General features: G+C 50.8%; 1 protein-coding gene across 2 annotated transcripts in view; it reads right to left on the bottom strand.

The window, feature by feature from the left end:
• The window catches only part of acoxl (acyl-CoA oxidase-like), a 323,411-nt gene that overhangs the window by 38,794 nt on the left and 267,001 nt on the right, over positions 1-17,616 (bottom strand). For both annotated transcript variants that reach the window (XM_078400283.1, XM_078400282.1), the window contains 2 exons: positions 14,102-14,172; positions 1,168-1,269 (listed from right to left, as the gene is read on the bottom strand). In XM_078400283.1, the coding sequence (XP_078256409.1) occupies positions 1,168-1,269; positions 14,102-14,172 (173 nt within the window). The remainder of the gene's footprint in view (positions 1-1,167; positions 1,270-14,101; positions 14,173-17,616) is intronic.

Genomic DNA, 17,616 nt, shown 5'->3' with positions numbered 1-17,616 from the left:
GTCAGAGGGAAGAGGGGAGTGGGGGAGGAGAGGGTGCTGCACCAATGCAGGAGAGGTTTTGGCCCAATGGGTCCACTTGGTCTAGTGGAAACTAAAGCTTACCGATGCACCTCGTACCGAAGTCCCTAGTCATGGTCATAGAGTCAGACAGCACGGGACAGGTCCACAGCCCAACGAGTGCACATCAAGTCCCTAGTCATGGTCATAGAGTCACACATCACAGGACAGGTCCACAGCCCAACGAGTGCACATCAAGTCCCTAGTCATGGTCATAGAGTCACACATCACAGGACAGGTCCATCAGCCCAACGAGCGCACATCAAGTCCATTGTCATGGTCATGGAGTCACATAAGCACGGAAACAGGCCCTTTGGTCCAACCAGTCCACACCAGGCATTTAGTCATATTTATACAGTGTGGTAACAGGCCCATCAGCCCAATTAGTTACATCGGGCATCTAGTCATAGAGTCATACAGCACAGAAACAGGCCCCTTGGCCCACCGAGTCCACATCTAGTCAGTCATAGAGTGACAGTTATACAGTGTGGTAATGGGCCCCTCGGCCCAACATCAAGCGGCTATTTTTAATAATCCTACGTGAATTACATTTCATTGCCCCGAGCTCCCATCAACCCACCCCAGAGCATAACGCCCTGCACCTGGTCAGATTAAACTCCATCTGCCATTTTGCCGCCCATTTCTATAGCTGGTCTGTGTCCCACTGTATACCTTGACATCCTTCCTTACAGTCCGCAACCCAAGATATCTTGGTGTCATCTACACCCTTACTAACGTTTACATATCACAAACAGCAGCGGTCCCAGCACAGATCCCTGCGGAACCCCACTGGTCACAGATCAACAGGCTGAATGTTGTCTTCCATCGCAACCCTCTGTTTTCTATCACCTACCCCAGTTCTAAATCCATACGACCACGTCTCTGATAATTCCATGCAACTTCACCTTCTGGATCAGCCTACCATGGGGACTTTATCAAATGCCTTACAATATCAATGTGGACATCACCCATGGCACCTCCTTCATCAATCACCTTGGGCAGGTGAGCTACAAGGTGGGCAGACAGGGCTGTTTCCCTGGTAAACAGCCCCAGGGCTGAGTGCTGGCTTATCTGTAGTGAAGGCCCTCACTCCCCCAGAGTCAGGCTCACCTGGTTCCTTATCTGCACACTTGTAGCTGGCGTCAGGTACCTGTGTTCCAGATACCAGGCTCGTTCCTGGTAAAGGAGACTCGTCCCGTGTAAAAGGCAAAACTGAAAGAGAACAAATTAACAAACACAAATCGGTCACTTGGAACAGTCTTTTATGATAATCCTTAGATTAAGCAACAGTATTTTTGGTAAATACTCCAAAAGTCCACGAAAGCATTAAATAGCCAAATGCCTTATGGGTTTGTGAAACTGACTATCAAACACACTTCCAACACTACACCACTTTGATCAAACTTTACCCAATGAACAGCCACAGCAATCCAACACCGTGACCTCCAGGTTCAAGAACAGCCGGAACAGCCTGCGCGAGATCACCACTTATGCGGAGTTTGCACAGTAATCAACCAGAACCAGAGCTTCCTCTCAGAAACCATCAGGCCCTTCAACACAGACCTCCCCACCATCGAAGGGACCTACAGAGAATGGTGGACACTGCCCGGCCCATCACAGGTACTGACCTCCCCACCATCGAAGGCATCTACAGGAGACGCTGCCTCAAAAAGGCAGCCAGCATCATCACTGACCCACACCACCCTGGCCACACTCTCACTGACCCACAGCACCCCGGCCACACTCTCACTGACCCACCACCCTGGCCACACTCTCACTGACCCACACCACCCTGGCCACACTCTCACTGACCCACACCACCCTGGCCACACTCTCACTGACCCACACCACCCTGGCCACACTCACTGACCCACAGCACCCTGGCCACACTCTCACTGACCCACACCACCCTGGCCACACTCTCACTGACCCACACCACCCTGGCCACACTCTCACTGACCCACACCACCCTGGCCACACTCTCACTGACCCACACCACCCTGGCCACACTCTCACTGACCCACACCACCCTGGCCACACTCTCACTGACCCACACCACCCTGGCCACACTCTCACTGACCCACACCACCCTGGCCACACTCTCTGACCCACACCACCCTGGCCACACTCTCACTGACCCACACCACCCTGGCCACACTCTCACTGACCCACACCACCCTGGCCACACTCTCACTGACCCACACTACCCTGGCCACACTCTCACTGACCCACACCACCCTGGCCACACTCTCACTGACCCACACCACCCTGGCCACACTCTCACTGACCCACACCACCCTGGCCACACTCTCACTGACCCACACCACCCTGGCCACACTCTCACTGACCCACACCACCCTGGCCACACTCTCACTGACCCACACCACCCTGGCCACACTCTCACTGACCCACACCACCCTGGCCACACACTCACTGACCCACACCACCCTGGCCACACTCTCACTGACCCACACCACCCTGGCCACACTCTCATCTCGCTGCTACCATCAGGAAGAAGGTCCAGGAGCCTGAAAACCGTGACCTCCAGGTTCAAGAACAGCTTCTTCCCAGCAACCATCAGGCTCTTGAACACTGCACAACACTGACCCCAGCAACTGTGGTCTACTTTAAAAACGGTGTCTGTGGTTGCACTGCCGACTTTGGTTTGCACTGTTATGGTTACGTACAGTGCCCTCCATAATGTTTGGGACAAAGACCCATCATTTATTTATTTGCCTCTACTCCACAATTTGAAATTTGTAATAGAAAAAAATCACATGTGGTTGAAGTGCATATTGTCAGGATTTTATTAAAGGCCATTTCTATACATTTTGGTTTCACCATGTAGAAATTACAGCAGTGTTTATACATAGTCCTGTGGCGGATCAGGCCACTCCTTGGGTCAGCCCCCTCGTTACGTGACGGACAGGCGAAAGGGGTTAAAAGCCAGACCAAGGGAAGGCGTATCTTATCCCTAGGAGAACTACGCTGTGGGCAGGAGCTCACAGCCTAATAAAAGAATCTTACTAAACACTGCCTGGCATCTTGCCTTTTCTCTGGCCTCCGCCAGGCCACTACATTGGTGACCTCGACGGACATCACACGTAGTGATGTCAAACGATAATGTGCAACCCGGTCCTGCCGCCCTCGTGCAACCCGGTCCTGCCGCCCTCGGTCCTGCCGACCTCGATGCCGTCTCCCTCAAACTCCCGACCCTGTGGACCGAAGAGCCTGAGGTCTGCTACGACCCCTCCACCTGTCGGTCAGTCGCCGGTCCCTGCGCCGGTCATGGTGCGCACCCGGGCTGGTCGCCTCGTGCGCCCTCCTGTCCGTTTTGTACCTCCGGTTCTTGGGGGGGGTCCTGTGGCGGATCAGGCCACTCCTTGGGTCAGCCCCCTCGTTACGTGACGGACAGGCGAAAGGGGTTAAAAGCCAGACCAAGGGAAGGCGTATCTTATCCCTAGGAGAACTAAGCTGTGGGCAGGAGCTCACAGCCTAATAAAAGAATCTTACTAAACACTGCCTGGCGTCTTGCCTTTTCTCTGGCCTCCGCCAGGCCACTACAGTCCCCCCCATTTCATGGCACCATAATGTTTGGGACACATGGCTTCACAGGTGTTTGTAATTGCTCAGGTGGGTGTGTTGAAATGCCTCCTTAATGCAGGTATAAGAGAGCTCTTAGCACCTAGTCTATACTTCAATCAGGTTTGCTTTAAATTTGACACACCAAGTCAATAGACAATAGGTGCAGGTGGAGGCCATTCGGCCCTTCGAGCCAGCACCGCCATTCAATGTGATCATGGCTGATCATTCTCAATCAGTACCCCGTTCCTGCCTTCTCCCCATACCCCCTGACTCTGCTATCCTTAAGAGCTCTATCTAGTTCTCTCTTGAAAGCATTCAGAGAATTGGCCTCCAGTGCTTTCTGAGGCAGAGAATTCCACAGATTCACAACTCTCTGACTGAAAAGGTTTTTCCTCATCTCAGTTCTAGATGGCCTACCCCTTATTCTTAAACTGTGGCCCCTTGTTCTGGACTCCCCCAACATTGGGACCATGTTTCCTGCCTCTAACGTGTCCAACCCCTTAATAATCTTATACGTTTCGATAAGATCTCCTCTCATCCTTCTAAATTCCAGTGTATACAAGCCTAGTCGCTCCAAGTCCCTTGTCCCTTGTTACTAGGGTTGCCAACTGTCCCGTATTAGCCGGGACATCCCGTATTTTGGGCGAAATTAGTTTTTCTGTACGGGACCGCATTTGTCCCGTATTAGTAGGGTTGCCACCTTCCTCACTCCCAAATAAGGGAGAAGGTGACGTCATCGCCACGAGCCCCACGTCACCTCACCCAGCCAGCGGCCACGTGCTCCCGCTCCACCAATGACGGCCGCTGGCTGGGTGAGGTGACGTGGGGCGCGGGGCGATGACGTCACCTTGTTCCATATTTGGGAGTGAGGAAGGTGGCAACCCCGCTTGTTACTGTTGCATCAACATGAGCTTGGCTGTAACTCCTGATGAATTGAATATTCTCTCTCATCTCTGACTGTGTACAAAGATCATCACAGTGGTGTAGCACTAGAGTTGCTGCCTCACAGGGCCAGAGATCAGGGTTCAATACTGACTGTGGGTGCTGTCAGTACGGAGTTTGTAAGATTTATCCATGACCACGTGGGTTTTCTCCAGGCGCTCCGTTTTCCTTCCCAAAGACGTACAGGTTTAGTTTAGTTTGGGGATACAGCGTGGAAACAGGCCCTTCGGCCCACCAAGTCCGCACCGATCAGCGATCCCCGCACATTAACGCTATCCTACACACACACTGGGGACAATTTACATTTATACCAAGCCAATTAACCTACAAACCTGTACATCTTTGGAATGTGGGAGGAAACCGAAGATCTCGAAGAAAACCCACGCGGTCATGGGGAGAACGTACAAACTATGTACAGACAGCACCCGGGTCTCCGGCGCTGCAAGGGCTGTAAGACAGCAACTCTGCCGCTGCATCACTGTGCCGCCCCGTGTAGGTTTGTAGTGTGTAGCATAATGCTAGTGTATGGGTTGATCGCTGGTCGACAAACACGGTGGGCCGAAGGGGCTGTTTCCATGCTGTATCTCAAAACTAAACGGAGTTGCAGCAAAGAGTGTAGTCTAAGTCAGTGACCACCTCAGCATTGTTTGATCTCTAGCTTGTGGTCAGTGACACATCAAGCTCAGTGCGATTTAACCTTTAAGATGCAGGCGCGTAAAAGCAAACCAGGCAGCCAGTGAGTAGTGGGGTACCGCAAGGCTCGGTGCTGGGACCGCAGCTATTTACAATATACATTCATGACTTGGATGAAGGGATTAAAAGTACCATTAGCAAATTTGCAGATGACACAAAGCTGGGTGGTAGTGTGAACTGTGGGGAAGATGCTATGAGGTTGCAGGGTGACTTGGACAGGTTGTGTGAGTGGGCGGATGCATGGCAGATGCAGTTTAATGTGGATAAGTGTGAGGTTACCCACTTTGGTGGTAAGAATAGGAAGGCAGATTATTAACTGAACTGTGTCAAGTTAGGAAAAGGGGATGTACAACGAGATCTGGGTGTCCTAGTGCATCAGTCACTGAAAGGAAGCATGCAGGTACAGCAGGCAGTGAAGAAAGCCAATGGAATGTGGCCTTCATAACAATAGGAGTTGAGTATAGGAGCAAAGAGGTCCTTCTGCAGTTGTACAGGGCTCTAGTGAGACCGCACCTGGAGTACTGTGTGCAGTTTTGGTCTCCAAATTTGAGGAAAAATATTCTTGCTATTGAGGGCGTGCAGCGTAGGATTGCTAGGTTAATTCCCGGAATGGCGGGACTGTCGTATGTTGAAAGACTGGAGTGACTAGCCTTGTATACGCTGGAATTTAGAAGGATGAGAGGGGATCTTATCGAAACATGTAAGATTATTAAGGGGTTGGACACGTTAGAGGCAGGAAACATGTTCCCAATGTTGGGGGAGTCCAGAACCTGGGGCCACAGTCCAAGAATAAGGGGAAGGCCATTTAGAACGGAGATGAGGAAAAACCTTTTCAGTCAGAGAGTTGTGAATCTGTGGAATTCTCTGCCACAGAAGGTAGTGGAGGCCAATTCTCTGAATGCATTCAAGAGAGAGCTGGATAGAGCTCTTAAGGATAGCGGAGTCAGGGGGTATGGGGAGAAGGCAGGAACGGGGTACTGATTGAGAATGATCAGCCATGATCACATTGAATGGTGGTGCTGGCTCGAAGGGCCGAATGGCCTCCTCCTGCACCTATTGTCAAACCAATCTAAAAACAATTAAGCTCATATCCTTGAGGTAGGTCTTGATGATCCTACTGCAGGATTGATGCCATTAAGCTGTGAAGACTCAGAGAATGTTGATACAAAGAACTGCAGTTACTGGTTTATATCAAAGATAGATAGACACACTGGCGACTCCTGGCAACATCCTCGTAAATCTTCTCTGCACCTTTTCCACTTTAATACTGTAGCAAGGTGACAAAACCTGAACACTGCACTCCAAGTGTGGCCTCACCAATGTCTTGTAGAACTGTAACATAATACCCCAACTACTGGACACAGCTAATATAAGAAAATAACTGCAGATGCTGGTACAAATCGAAGGTATATATTCACAAAATGCTGGAGTAACTCAGCAGGTCAGGCAGCATCTCAGGAGAGAAGGAATGGGTGACGTTTTGGGTCGAGACCCTTCTTCAGACTGATGTCAGGGGGGCGGGATAAAGGAAGGATATAGGTGGAGACAGGAAGATGGAGGGAGATCTGGGAAGAGAGGGACAGAGGAACTATCTAAAGTTGGAGAAGTCGATGTTCCTACCACTGGGCTGCAAGCTGCCCAAGCGAAATATGAGGTGCTGTTCCTCCATTTTCCGGTGGGCCTCACTATGGCACTGGAGGAGGCCCATGACAGAAAGGTCAGATTGGAAATGGGAGGGGGAGTTGAAGTGCTCGGCCACCGGGAGATCAGTTTGGTCAACGCGGACCGAGCGCAGGTGTTGAGCGAAACGATCGCCGAGCCTGCGCTTGGTTTCGCCGATGTAAATAAGTTGACATCCAGAGCAGCGGATGCAATAGATGAGGTTGGAGGAGGTGCAGGTGAACCTCTGTCTCACCTGGAAAGACTGTTTGGGTCCTTGGATGGAGTTGAGGGGGGAGGTAAAGGGACAGGTGTTGCATCTCCAGCGGTTGCAGGGGAAAGTGCCCGGGGATGGGGTGGTTTGGGTGGGAAGGGACGAGTGGACCAGGGAGTTACGGAGGGAACGGTCTCTGCGGAACGCAGAGAGGGGAGGGGATGGGAAGATGTGGCCAGTGGTGGGGTCCCGTTGTAGGTGACGGAAATGTTGGCGGATGTTGGATCCGCTGGCTGGTGGGGTGGAAGGTGAGAACGAGGGGGATTCTGTCCTTGTTGCGAGTGGGGGGAGGGGGAGCAAGAGCGGAGCTGCGGGATGTAGAAGAGGCCCTAGTGAGAGCCTCATCTATAATGGAGGAGGGGAAGCCCCGTTTCCTGAAGAATGAGAACATCTCGGAAGCCCTAGTGTGAAACACCTCATCCCGGGCGCAGATGCGGCGTAGACGGAGGAATTGGGAGTAGGGGATAGACTTTTTGCAGCAGACAGGGTGGGAAGAAGTGTAGTCCAGATAGCTGTGCGAGTCAGTGGGTTTATAGTACATGTCAGTCACTTGTCTGTCTCCTGTGATGGAGATGGTGAGGTCCAGAAACGGGAGGGAGATGTCGGAGATAGTCCAGGTATATTTAAGGGCAGGATGGAAATTGGAGGTGAAGTGTATGAAGTCAGTGAGTTCTGCATGGGTGCAAGAGGTAGCACCAATGCAGATTCCCAGAGTAGAGGATTCTAAAACTAGAGGCTAAAGGCTTAAGGAGAGATTAAGAGGGACATTGGGGGCAACTTTTTCATTCAGAGGGTAGTCCGTATCTGGAATGAGCTGCCAGAGGAAGCTATAGAAGCAGATACAATTCTGAGTTTTAATGGAGATTTGGACAGATAGATGGAGAGGAAGGGTTTAAAGGGATTTGGGCCAAATGCAGGCAAATGGGACTTCCTAGTATTCCAGTTTGGTCAGCATGGAGAAAGTGGGCCGATTGGCCTGTACAACTCTGTGGCTCTATTTCCTGTTCCTCCTCACAACACAAAGGGAAATGGTGCAGATGCTGTGAAGCTGAATTGAAAGCCGAGCTAGCAGAAGTACACAAGACAGCTGTGCCGTGGGCAGGGGAACAGAGTTGACAGTTCTGCTCCGGTGACCTCTGTCATGAGTTGTGATGAAAGGCCATCAACCTGAAATGCTCATCGTGCTTCCACCTCCACAGAGGCTGAAGTGAGCAGCATCTCAGCACCTTCTAATTGTTATAGACATAGACAATAGGTGCAGGAGGAGGCCATTTGGCCCTTCGAGCCAGCACTGCCATTCATTATGATCATGGCTGATCATTCACAATCAGTAACCCGTGCCTGCCTTCTCCCCATATCCCTTGATTCCACTAGCCCCTAGAGCTCTATCTTTTAAATTCATCCAGTGAATTGGCCTCCACTGCCTTCTGTGACAGAGAATCCCACAAACTCTCTGGGTGAAAAAGTTTCTTCTCACCTCCGTTTTAAATGGCCTCCCCTTTATTCAGACTGTGGCCCCTGGTTCTGGACTCCCCCAACATTGGCAACATTTTTGTATCTTTGTAATGCATTACAAGAAAAAATATATACACAAATTACAGGTTAAAGATTTGTGTAATTAAATAGAACATACAGCACAACAACAGGCCCTTCAGACACTCTGTGCTGAACACAATGACGAACGATTCGTATCTGCCATCATATCATCCACAACCCTCCATTCCCTGCATTTCCATGTGGCTATCCAAACACCACTATGGTATCTGCCTCCACCACCACCCCTGGCAGTGCGTGCCATGCCCCCACCACCCTTGCCCCACACATCTCCTTTAAACTTTGCCCCTCTCACCTTAAAGCAATGCCCTCCTGTATTTGATTGTTCCATCCTGGGAACAAGGATCTGACTGTCTACCCTTTCTATGTCTCTCATAATTGGATGTACTTCTCTCTTGCCTCTCCACAACCTCCAGCATTCTGATGGAAATGATCCGAGTCTATCCTATGCCTCGACCCATGGAAGCAAGCACTCCATATGCCGTCGTTACCATGCCATGTACTTGTGTTGCCACTTTCAGGGAGTTATGGACTTGGAGCCCAAGATCCCTCTGCACATCGATGCTGTTAAGGTTCATGCCACTACTTGTATATCTTTCCTCACATTCAACCTCTCAAAGTGCAACACCTGACACTTACGCGTTAAATTCCATCTGCCATTTCCCTGCCCATTGCTGTAGCTGGTCTATATCCCACTGTGCACACAAAATGCTGCAGTAACTCAGCGGGACAGGTAGCATTTCTGGAGAGAAGGAATGGGTGACGTTTCGGGTCGAAACCCTTCTTCAGACTGATGTCAGGGGAGTGGGTGGGACAGAGATAGAATATAGTCGGAGACAGGAAGACTGGTGGGAGAACTGGGAAGGGGGAGGGGATGGAGAGGGAAAGCAAGGGCTATCTGAAGTTAGAGAAGTCAATGTTCATACTGCTGGGGTGTAAACTACCCAAGTGAAATATGAGGTGCTGTTCCTCCAATTTGCGCTGGGCCTCACTCTGACATATGACAGTCCCACCATCCCGGGGATTAACCTCGTGAACCTACGCTGCACTGCCTCAATAGCAAGGACGTCCTTCCTCAAATTAAGAGACCAAAACTGCACACAATACTCCAGATGTGGTCTCACCAGGGCCCTGTACAACTGTAGAAGGACCTCTTTGCTCTTGTGCTCAAATCCTCTGGTTATGAAGGCCAACATGTTTCTATGTTTCTGTTCCTATTTGCCTGCATTTACAATTCTTCTATCGTACTGCAGATTTTTAAATGCAATTGCCAACCAGCTTTCTTTGTGGTGGCAAGAAGCTAGACACTCAAAAAGTGTTTCAAAATACCCAACAAGAATAGTTCAGCAAAGCAGAGACAAATTAGCTTTTCACTCACTCAAGTCATTTCTAAATTCCATCCATTTGATACTGTCTCGGTTGCCACAAAGGGGAAATACCTAGCAGTTACAATCAATACTGCAGCCCACAGACATGAGGTGGAGTCTGGCAATGGGGAGACAATGCTACAGTCATGCAAAACATAAGGAAACGCACGCAATATCAAGCAGGCAATCTGATTGCCATTTCTCCTCGAGCACAGAACACAGAACAGTCCCGCATCAGTAGACACACAGTGCTGGAGTAACTCAGTGGGTCAGGCAGCATCTCTGGAGAGAAAGAATTGGTGACGTTTCGGGTCGAGACCCTTCTTCAGACTGATGTCAGGGGAGGGGGTGGGTCCCGTGGAGTAACTCAGCGGGTCAGGCAGCATCTGTGGAGAACATGGAGAGGTGACGTTTCACGGAGTGCTGGAGTAACTCAGCGGGTCAGGCAGCATCTGTGGAGAACATGGAGAGGTGACGTTTCACAGAGTGCTGGAGTAACTCAGCGGGTCAGGCAGCATCTCTGGAGAACATGGATAGGTGACGTTTCACAGAGTGCTGGAGTAACTCAGCGGGTCAGGCAGCATCTGTGGAGAACATGGATAGGTGACGTTTCACAGAGTGCTGGAGTAACTCAGCGGGTCAGGCAGCATCTGTGAGGAACATGGATAGGTGACGTTTCACAGAGTGCTGGAGTAACTCAGCGGGTCAGGCAGCATCTCTGGAGAACATGGATAGGTGACATTTGGGATTGAGACCCTTCACCAGCCTTTTGTGCTTTGCTCAAGATTCCAGCATCTGCAATTCCTCGTGTCTTCTTATAAATCTTCTCTGCTTCTTCTCCGTGGACGGCTTGATTGTCATCATGTGTTGTCTTTCCGCTGACTGGTTAGCACGCAACAAAAGCTTTTCACTGTACCTTGGTACACGTGACAATAAACTGAACTCAAACTCAGACTCTTTTCGACACAGAGTCGGGGGGGGGGGGGGGGGGGTCGTGCCTTGGAGTATAACCTGCAGTGGTGGTTTCCCAGCCTCTCAATGGTCAATGGTTTCTTTATTGTCACGTCTACATGGATAGGACAGGTCTGGAGGGATATGGGCCAAACGCAGGCAGGTGGGACCAGTGTAGCTGGGACATGTTGTCCGTTGTGTGCAAGTTGGGTCAAAGGGGATGATTCCACGCTGTATCACTCTATGGCTCTATGTGTACCAGGTACAGTGAAATACATTTTTTTGCATACAGTTGCATACAACAAGAGGAGTTGAGTATACAGTAGAAGCAAAGAGGTCCTTCTGCAGTTGTACAGGGCCCTAGTGAGACCGCACCTGGAGTACTGTGTTCAGTTTTGGTCTCCAAATTTGAGGAAGGATATTCTTGCTATTGAGGGCGTGCAGTGTAGGTTCACTAGGTTAATTCCCGGGATGGCGGGACTGTCATATGTTGAAAGACTGGAGCGATATAAAGTTTTTAAGGGATTGGACACGCTAGAGGCAGGAAACATGCTCCCAATGTTGGGGGAGTGCAGAACAAGGGGCAACAGTTTAAGTATAAGGGGTAGGCCATTTAGAACGGAGATGAGGAAAAACTTTTTCACCTGTGAATCTGTGAATCTGTGGAATTCTCTGCCTCAGAAGGCAGTGGAGGCCAATTCTCTGGATGCTTTCAACAGAGAGATAGATAGAGCTCTTAAAGATAGCGGAGTCAAGGGATATGCGGAGAAGGCAGATTGTGGATGATCAGCCATGATCACAGTAAATAGCGGTGCTGGCTCGAAGGGCTGAATGGCCTCCTCCTGCACCTATTGACTATTGTCTACTGTCTAGTTCAGCAAGACTATCCCCGTACATGAGCACAATGGCCCGGCCAGTACAGTATGTACAGAACAGCCCACTGCATCTCCTCCTGTGGCAGTGGGCAACTCTGCCGGCGATGCCCTGCACCAAGGCTGATGCTCCCCCATCCACAGAGTGACAACCTATTGTTCAGTTCAGTTTAGTTTAGTTCAGTTTATTGTCACGTGTACTGAGGTACAGTGAAAAGCTTTTGTTGCGTGCTAACCAGTCAGCAGAAAGACAATACATGATTACAATCGGGTCGTTCACTGTGTACAGATACATGATAAGGGAATAACGTTTAGTGCAAAGTAATTTAAGGAGATCATAATTAATGTTGCTGTAGGAGTAGAGATTTAAGAGAGTGGCGGGATTGTAATATGTGATTGTAGATCTGCTTCAGTGGTTAGCACGCAAATACTCGCCTGGGCTGGGCACCATTGTGGAAGCAGGCCCATTGTGTAGAGGCACTGGGGAGCCGGAGGCTTGGGGAGGGGGAGCCGGAGATTTGGGGAGGGGGTGGGGGAGCGGGAGATTTGGGGAGGGGGTGGGGGAGCTGGAGATTTGGGGTGAGGGTAGGGGAGCTGGAGATTTGGGGTGGGGGAGCTGGAGATTTGGGGAGGGGGTGGGGAGCGGGAGATTTGGTGTGGGGGTGGGGGAGCTGGAGATTTGGGGTGAGGGTGGGGGAGCTGGAGATTTGGTGTGGGGGTGGGGAGCTGGAGATTTGGTGTGGGGGAGCTGGAGATTTGGGGAGGGGGTGGGGAGCGGGAGATTTGGTGTGGGGGTGGGGAGCTGGAGATTTGGTGTGGGGGAGCTGGAGATTTGGGGAGGGGGTGGGGAGCGGGAGATTTGGTGTGGGGGTGGGGGAGCTGGAGATTTGGTGTGGGGGTGGGGAGCTGGAGATTTGGTGTGGGGGTGGGTGAGCTGGAGATTTGGTGTGGGGGTGGGTGAGCTGGAGATTTGGTGTGGGGGTGGGGAGCTGGAGATTTGGGGAGGGGGTGGGTGAGCTGGAGATTTGGGGAGGGGGAGCTGGAGATTTGGGGAGGGGGTGGGGAGCTGGAGATTTGGGGAGGGGGAGCTGGAGATTTGGGGAGGGGGTGGGGAGCTGGAGATTTGGGGAGGGGGTGGGGAGCTGGAGATTTGGGGAGGGGGTGGGGAGCTGGAGATTTGGTGTGAGGGTGGGGGAGCTGGAGATTTGGGGAGGGGGTGGGGAGCTGGAGATTTGGGGAGGGGGAGCTGGAGATTTGGGGAGGGGGTGGGGAGCTGGAGATTTGGGGAGGGGGTGGGGAGCTGGAGATTTGGGGAGGGGGTGGGTGAGCTGGAGATTTGGTGTGGGGGTGGGGGAGCTGGAGATTTGGTGTGGGGGTGGGGGAGCTGGAGATTTGGGGTGAGGGTGGGGGAGAGGCGGTGAGGAAAGAGCACTTTCTGCTGCTGAGCAAGCAGGGGGCACTTGTTATCTCAGCAAACATATCCTAGCATGAACCAAGTGCAGCTTTAAAGGTCTCGGGTGCCCCGTTCCTGATAAGCGAGGTTTGCTCAGTTGCTAGCCATCCCCACTGCAAAGCTGCTCAGACGTTTGCTTCAATAAGTGCTGCTGATAGATAGGGTTGAGTCGAGATAATGGAGTTTTATTTAAAACTGATGTGGATTGCGACTAACACTCCACACCCACGTTCCTGCCAGCCGTGCCGTGCCGTGCCAGCAGGTTGCAGCTTGTGGTGGGGTTGCCAGATCAGCGGTTGATCTTCAGCAGCCCACATAGGGCGCCATGATGTTTGTTTCCCTCCCTGCCAGCCGCCAACGGCCCAGCACATGAGTAACGGGCCTCACTGAGAAGCACACAGCAGCCCAGGGACCGCACAGCCACACAGTAGATGATGGTGCGAGCAGAATGAGCTCAGGACACTTCCAGCTTCCAGCCCAGCGACGTGGACATAGCTTCTGCTATGGGGCCTCTCACTAGTATACTGTGAGCGGCCTGGATAGAGTGGGTGTGGAGAGGATGCTTCCACTAGTGGGAGAGTCTAAAGGACATTCCTTTAGGAAGGAGATGAGGAATTTCTTTAGTCAGAGGGTGGTGCATCTGTGGAATTGTGGGGGGTGGGGTGGGGGGGAGCGTTTCCATGCATGATCTCACCTTCTTCAGCAAAGCCTGGTCTTCGAGGACGGGACAGGTCTCCACTGCTTTCCAGAACCGCTCTAAGGTCACTGTAACCAAGCAAGACCAAGATGAAACAGCTTCAAGTCCCAGAGCCTTCCGGCCCACCCTGTCCATACCGACATATTTGGCAGTCACAAAATGCTGGAGTAACTCCGTGGGTCAGACAGCATCTCGGGAGAGAAGGAATGGGTGATGTTTTGGGTCAAGACCCTTCTTTTGAAGAGATCCGAAACGTCGGATCCTTCTTTCCTGAGATGCTGCCTGACCCGCGGAGTTACTCCAGCATTTTGTGTCTACCTTTGATTTAAACCAGCATCTGCAGTTCTTTTTCCAACAAATGTGGCTTACTGGGCCAGTTCCAATTGCCTGCATTCAGCCCACTACATGCCTCTAAACCCTTCCTATCCATATATCTTTCCAAATGTCTATTAAATGTCGTAATTATATCTGGATCTGTAGCTTCCTCTGTCAGTTCATGCCAGATGTGGACTACCTTCTCAGAGCAAAAGGTAGACCCTAGACCAGTGCAGCACAGGTACACACCAGTTTAGTTTAGTTTAGTTTAGAGATACAGCGCAGAAACAGGCCCTTCGGCCCACCGGTCCGCGCCGACCAGCGATCCCCGCACATTAACACTATCCTACACCGACTAGGGACAATTTTTACATTTTCCCAGCCAATTAACCTACAAACCGTACGTCTTTGGAGTGTGGGAGGAAACCGGAGCGCCCGGAGGAAACCCACGCAGGTCACGGGGAGAACGTACAAACTCCGTACAGACAGCACCCGTAGTCAGGATTGAACCCGGGTCTCCAGCGCTGCATTCACTGTAAGGCGGCAACTTCACCGCTGTGCCACCGTGACCGCCCTTAGAGTTGGCACACAATGTCTGTGCCGAACATGATGCCAAAACCAACTCTTATCTACCCGCACATAATCCACATCCCTCCATTCCCTGCATATCCATGTGTCGGTCCAAAAGACCTTTAAACGGCACCATCGTATTTGCCTCCACCACCATCTCTGACAGTGCCAGGTGTCCACCACCCTCTGCACAAGAGTATGTCCTTGCAAATATTCCCTGAGGTCAATTTGGGGCAAACATGGGTAAATGGGACTAGCTTAGATGGGGCACCTTGGTCAGCATCGACCAGTTGGGCTGAAGGGCCTGTTTCTCTGCTGTATGAGAGTAAATACTGCCTAGGTATTTATCTTTGTGTTTAGTTTAGTTTAGTTTAGTTTTGAGATACAGTGCGGAAACAGGCCCTTCGGCTCACTGAGTCTGTGCTGTCCTCCGCACACTAAGGCTATCCAACACACACTGTAGTCAGGATGGAACCCGGGTCTGGCACTGGACCTGGTCTCCCCCTCCCCTGACATCAGTCTGAAGAAGGGTCTCGACCCGAAACGTCACCCATTCCTTCTCTCCCGAGATGCTGCCTGACCCGCTGAGTTACTCCAGCGTTTTGCGTCTACCTTCGATTTTAACCAGCATCTGCAGTTTGTTCCCAACATATTCATTTGTTTTGGGTTGTGCACTGGTTAGGATGTAAAGTGAACAGCATTGATGAAATGCTTGTGGGCATCCATGCTCAAGAACGTTTCCATCGTAATGTACACAGCAACTGTATTTCCAGCTCACACTCTTCCGGTTCATTTATAAACTAAAGCCATTGGCTGGAGGAACTTTGGCAATACTTTGTGCAATAAGCATGGGATAAAAAAATCCCAATAGAAACCAAAACCTAGTGGCTGATGTGTAGGAAGTAACAGCAGATGCTGGTTTAAATCGAAGGTAGTCACAAAATGCTGGAGTAACTCAGCGGGTCAGGCAGCATCTCAGGGGAGAAGGAATGGGTGACGTTTCAGGTCGAGAAGGGTCTGAAGAATGGTCTCGACCCAAAACGTCACCCATTCCTAGTGGCTGTTTGCAGTTGGGGTGGCACGGTGGTGCAGTGGTAGAGTTGCTGCCTTGCAGTGCCAGAGACCCGGGTTCCATCCTGACTACAGGTGCAGTCAGTACAGAATATGTACATTGTCCCCGTGACCGCGCGGGTCTTTTCCGAGATCTTCGGTTTCCTCCCACACTTCAAAGACGTACAGGTTTGTTCGTTGATTGGCGTGGTATAATTGTAAATTGTCCCTAGTGTGTAGGATTGTGTTAGTGTGCGAGGATCGCTGGTCAGTGCAGACTCAGTGGGCCGAAGGGCCTGTTTCCGCGCTGTATCCCTAAACTAAACTAAACTAGAAGTTACACCCATAGTTTAACTTCTGCTGCAGCAGATCACAAAAATGTGTAATGTCTTAATTAACTGCAATAAATTAATTGCATGGAAACAATGGATTCTGATCCAAGCACGAGCTCCTAACTCTGAATATACCGCCTGACATTTTATTGTATGCAAACACTTATGTTTATGCCACATTAAAAGGAAAAGCAGAACTACTGTTGCATGCAAATGCAATTTTTAAAGCTTTTTTTACTTGTGTGGGTGGCTAAAAGGATTGAAAAGGTTATCTGCTACCTACAGAAAATAGTGACAGACTACGCCTGACCCACGACATTGACATGGTATGGAACATCACTCACAGAGCAGTGCAGCACCAGGCAGGCCCTTCAGCCCACCTTGGCCATGCCTAAAATGGTGACAGATTGGACTCGTCTCATCTGTCTGCATTTGCCCCAGATCCCTCTCAACCCTTCCTATCCCAGTATCTGTCCAAATGTCTTTTAAAAGTGGTCATTATACCCGCTTCCACAGCTTCCTCTGGCAGCTCATTCCAGATACGGGCGACCCTCTGAGTGAAAAACCTTGCCCCCGACATCCCTCTTAAATCTCTCCCCTCTCACCTTAAGCCTGTGCCCTCTAGTTTTAGAATCCTCTACCCTGGGAAATAGACTGTGAGTGTTCACTTTATCCGTGCCCCTCAAGATCTTGTTCACCTCAATAACGTCGCCCCTCAGCCTCCTACACTCCAAATAACAAAGTCCAAGCCTATCCAACCTCTCCCTGGAACTCAAGCCCACAAGCCCAGGCAACAAATACAACACCACTTTCTGTGGCAAAGATCCTGCACTCTCATTACTCTCCTAAAGCATTTTTTAAAGCTATCTCTTCACACACCTCAATACCTTCTTAAGACAACGTTTTGGAGTAACTCAGCGGGTCAGGCAGCATCTGTGGAGAACATGGATAGGTGACGTTTCACAGAGTGCTGGAGTAACTCAGCGGGTCAGGCAGCATCTGTGGAGAACATGGATAGGTGACGTTTCACAGAGTGCTGGAGTAACTCAGCGGGTCAGGCAGCATCTATGGAGAACGTGGATAGGTGACGTTTCGGGTCGGAATCCTAGAGAAGGATGACCTATTCCTTTTATCCACAGATGCTGCCGGACCGCTGAGTTACTGCAGCACTACTCACGAGGAACAATTTTACCAAAGCCAATTAATCTACAAACCTAAACATCTTTGGCATGTGGTAGGAAACCG

The sequence above is a fragment of the Rhinoraja longicauda genome, chromosome 5 (genome assembly GCF_053455715.1).
Source record: "Rhinoraja longicauda isolate Sanriku21f chromosome 5, sRhiLon1.1, whole genome shotgun sequence".
In the NCBI taxonomy this organism is placed as follows: Eukaryota; Metazoa; Chordata; class Chondrichthyes; order Rajiformes; family Arhynchobatidae; genus Rhinoraja; species Rhinoraja longicauda.
Note: the sequence above shows the minus strand (reverse complement) of the source record. Positions and strands in the feature narration are given on the sequence as shown.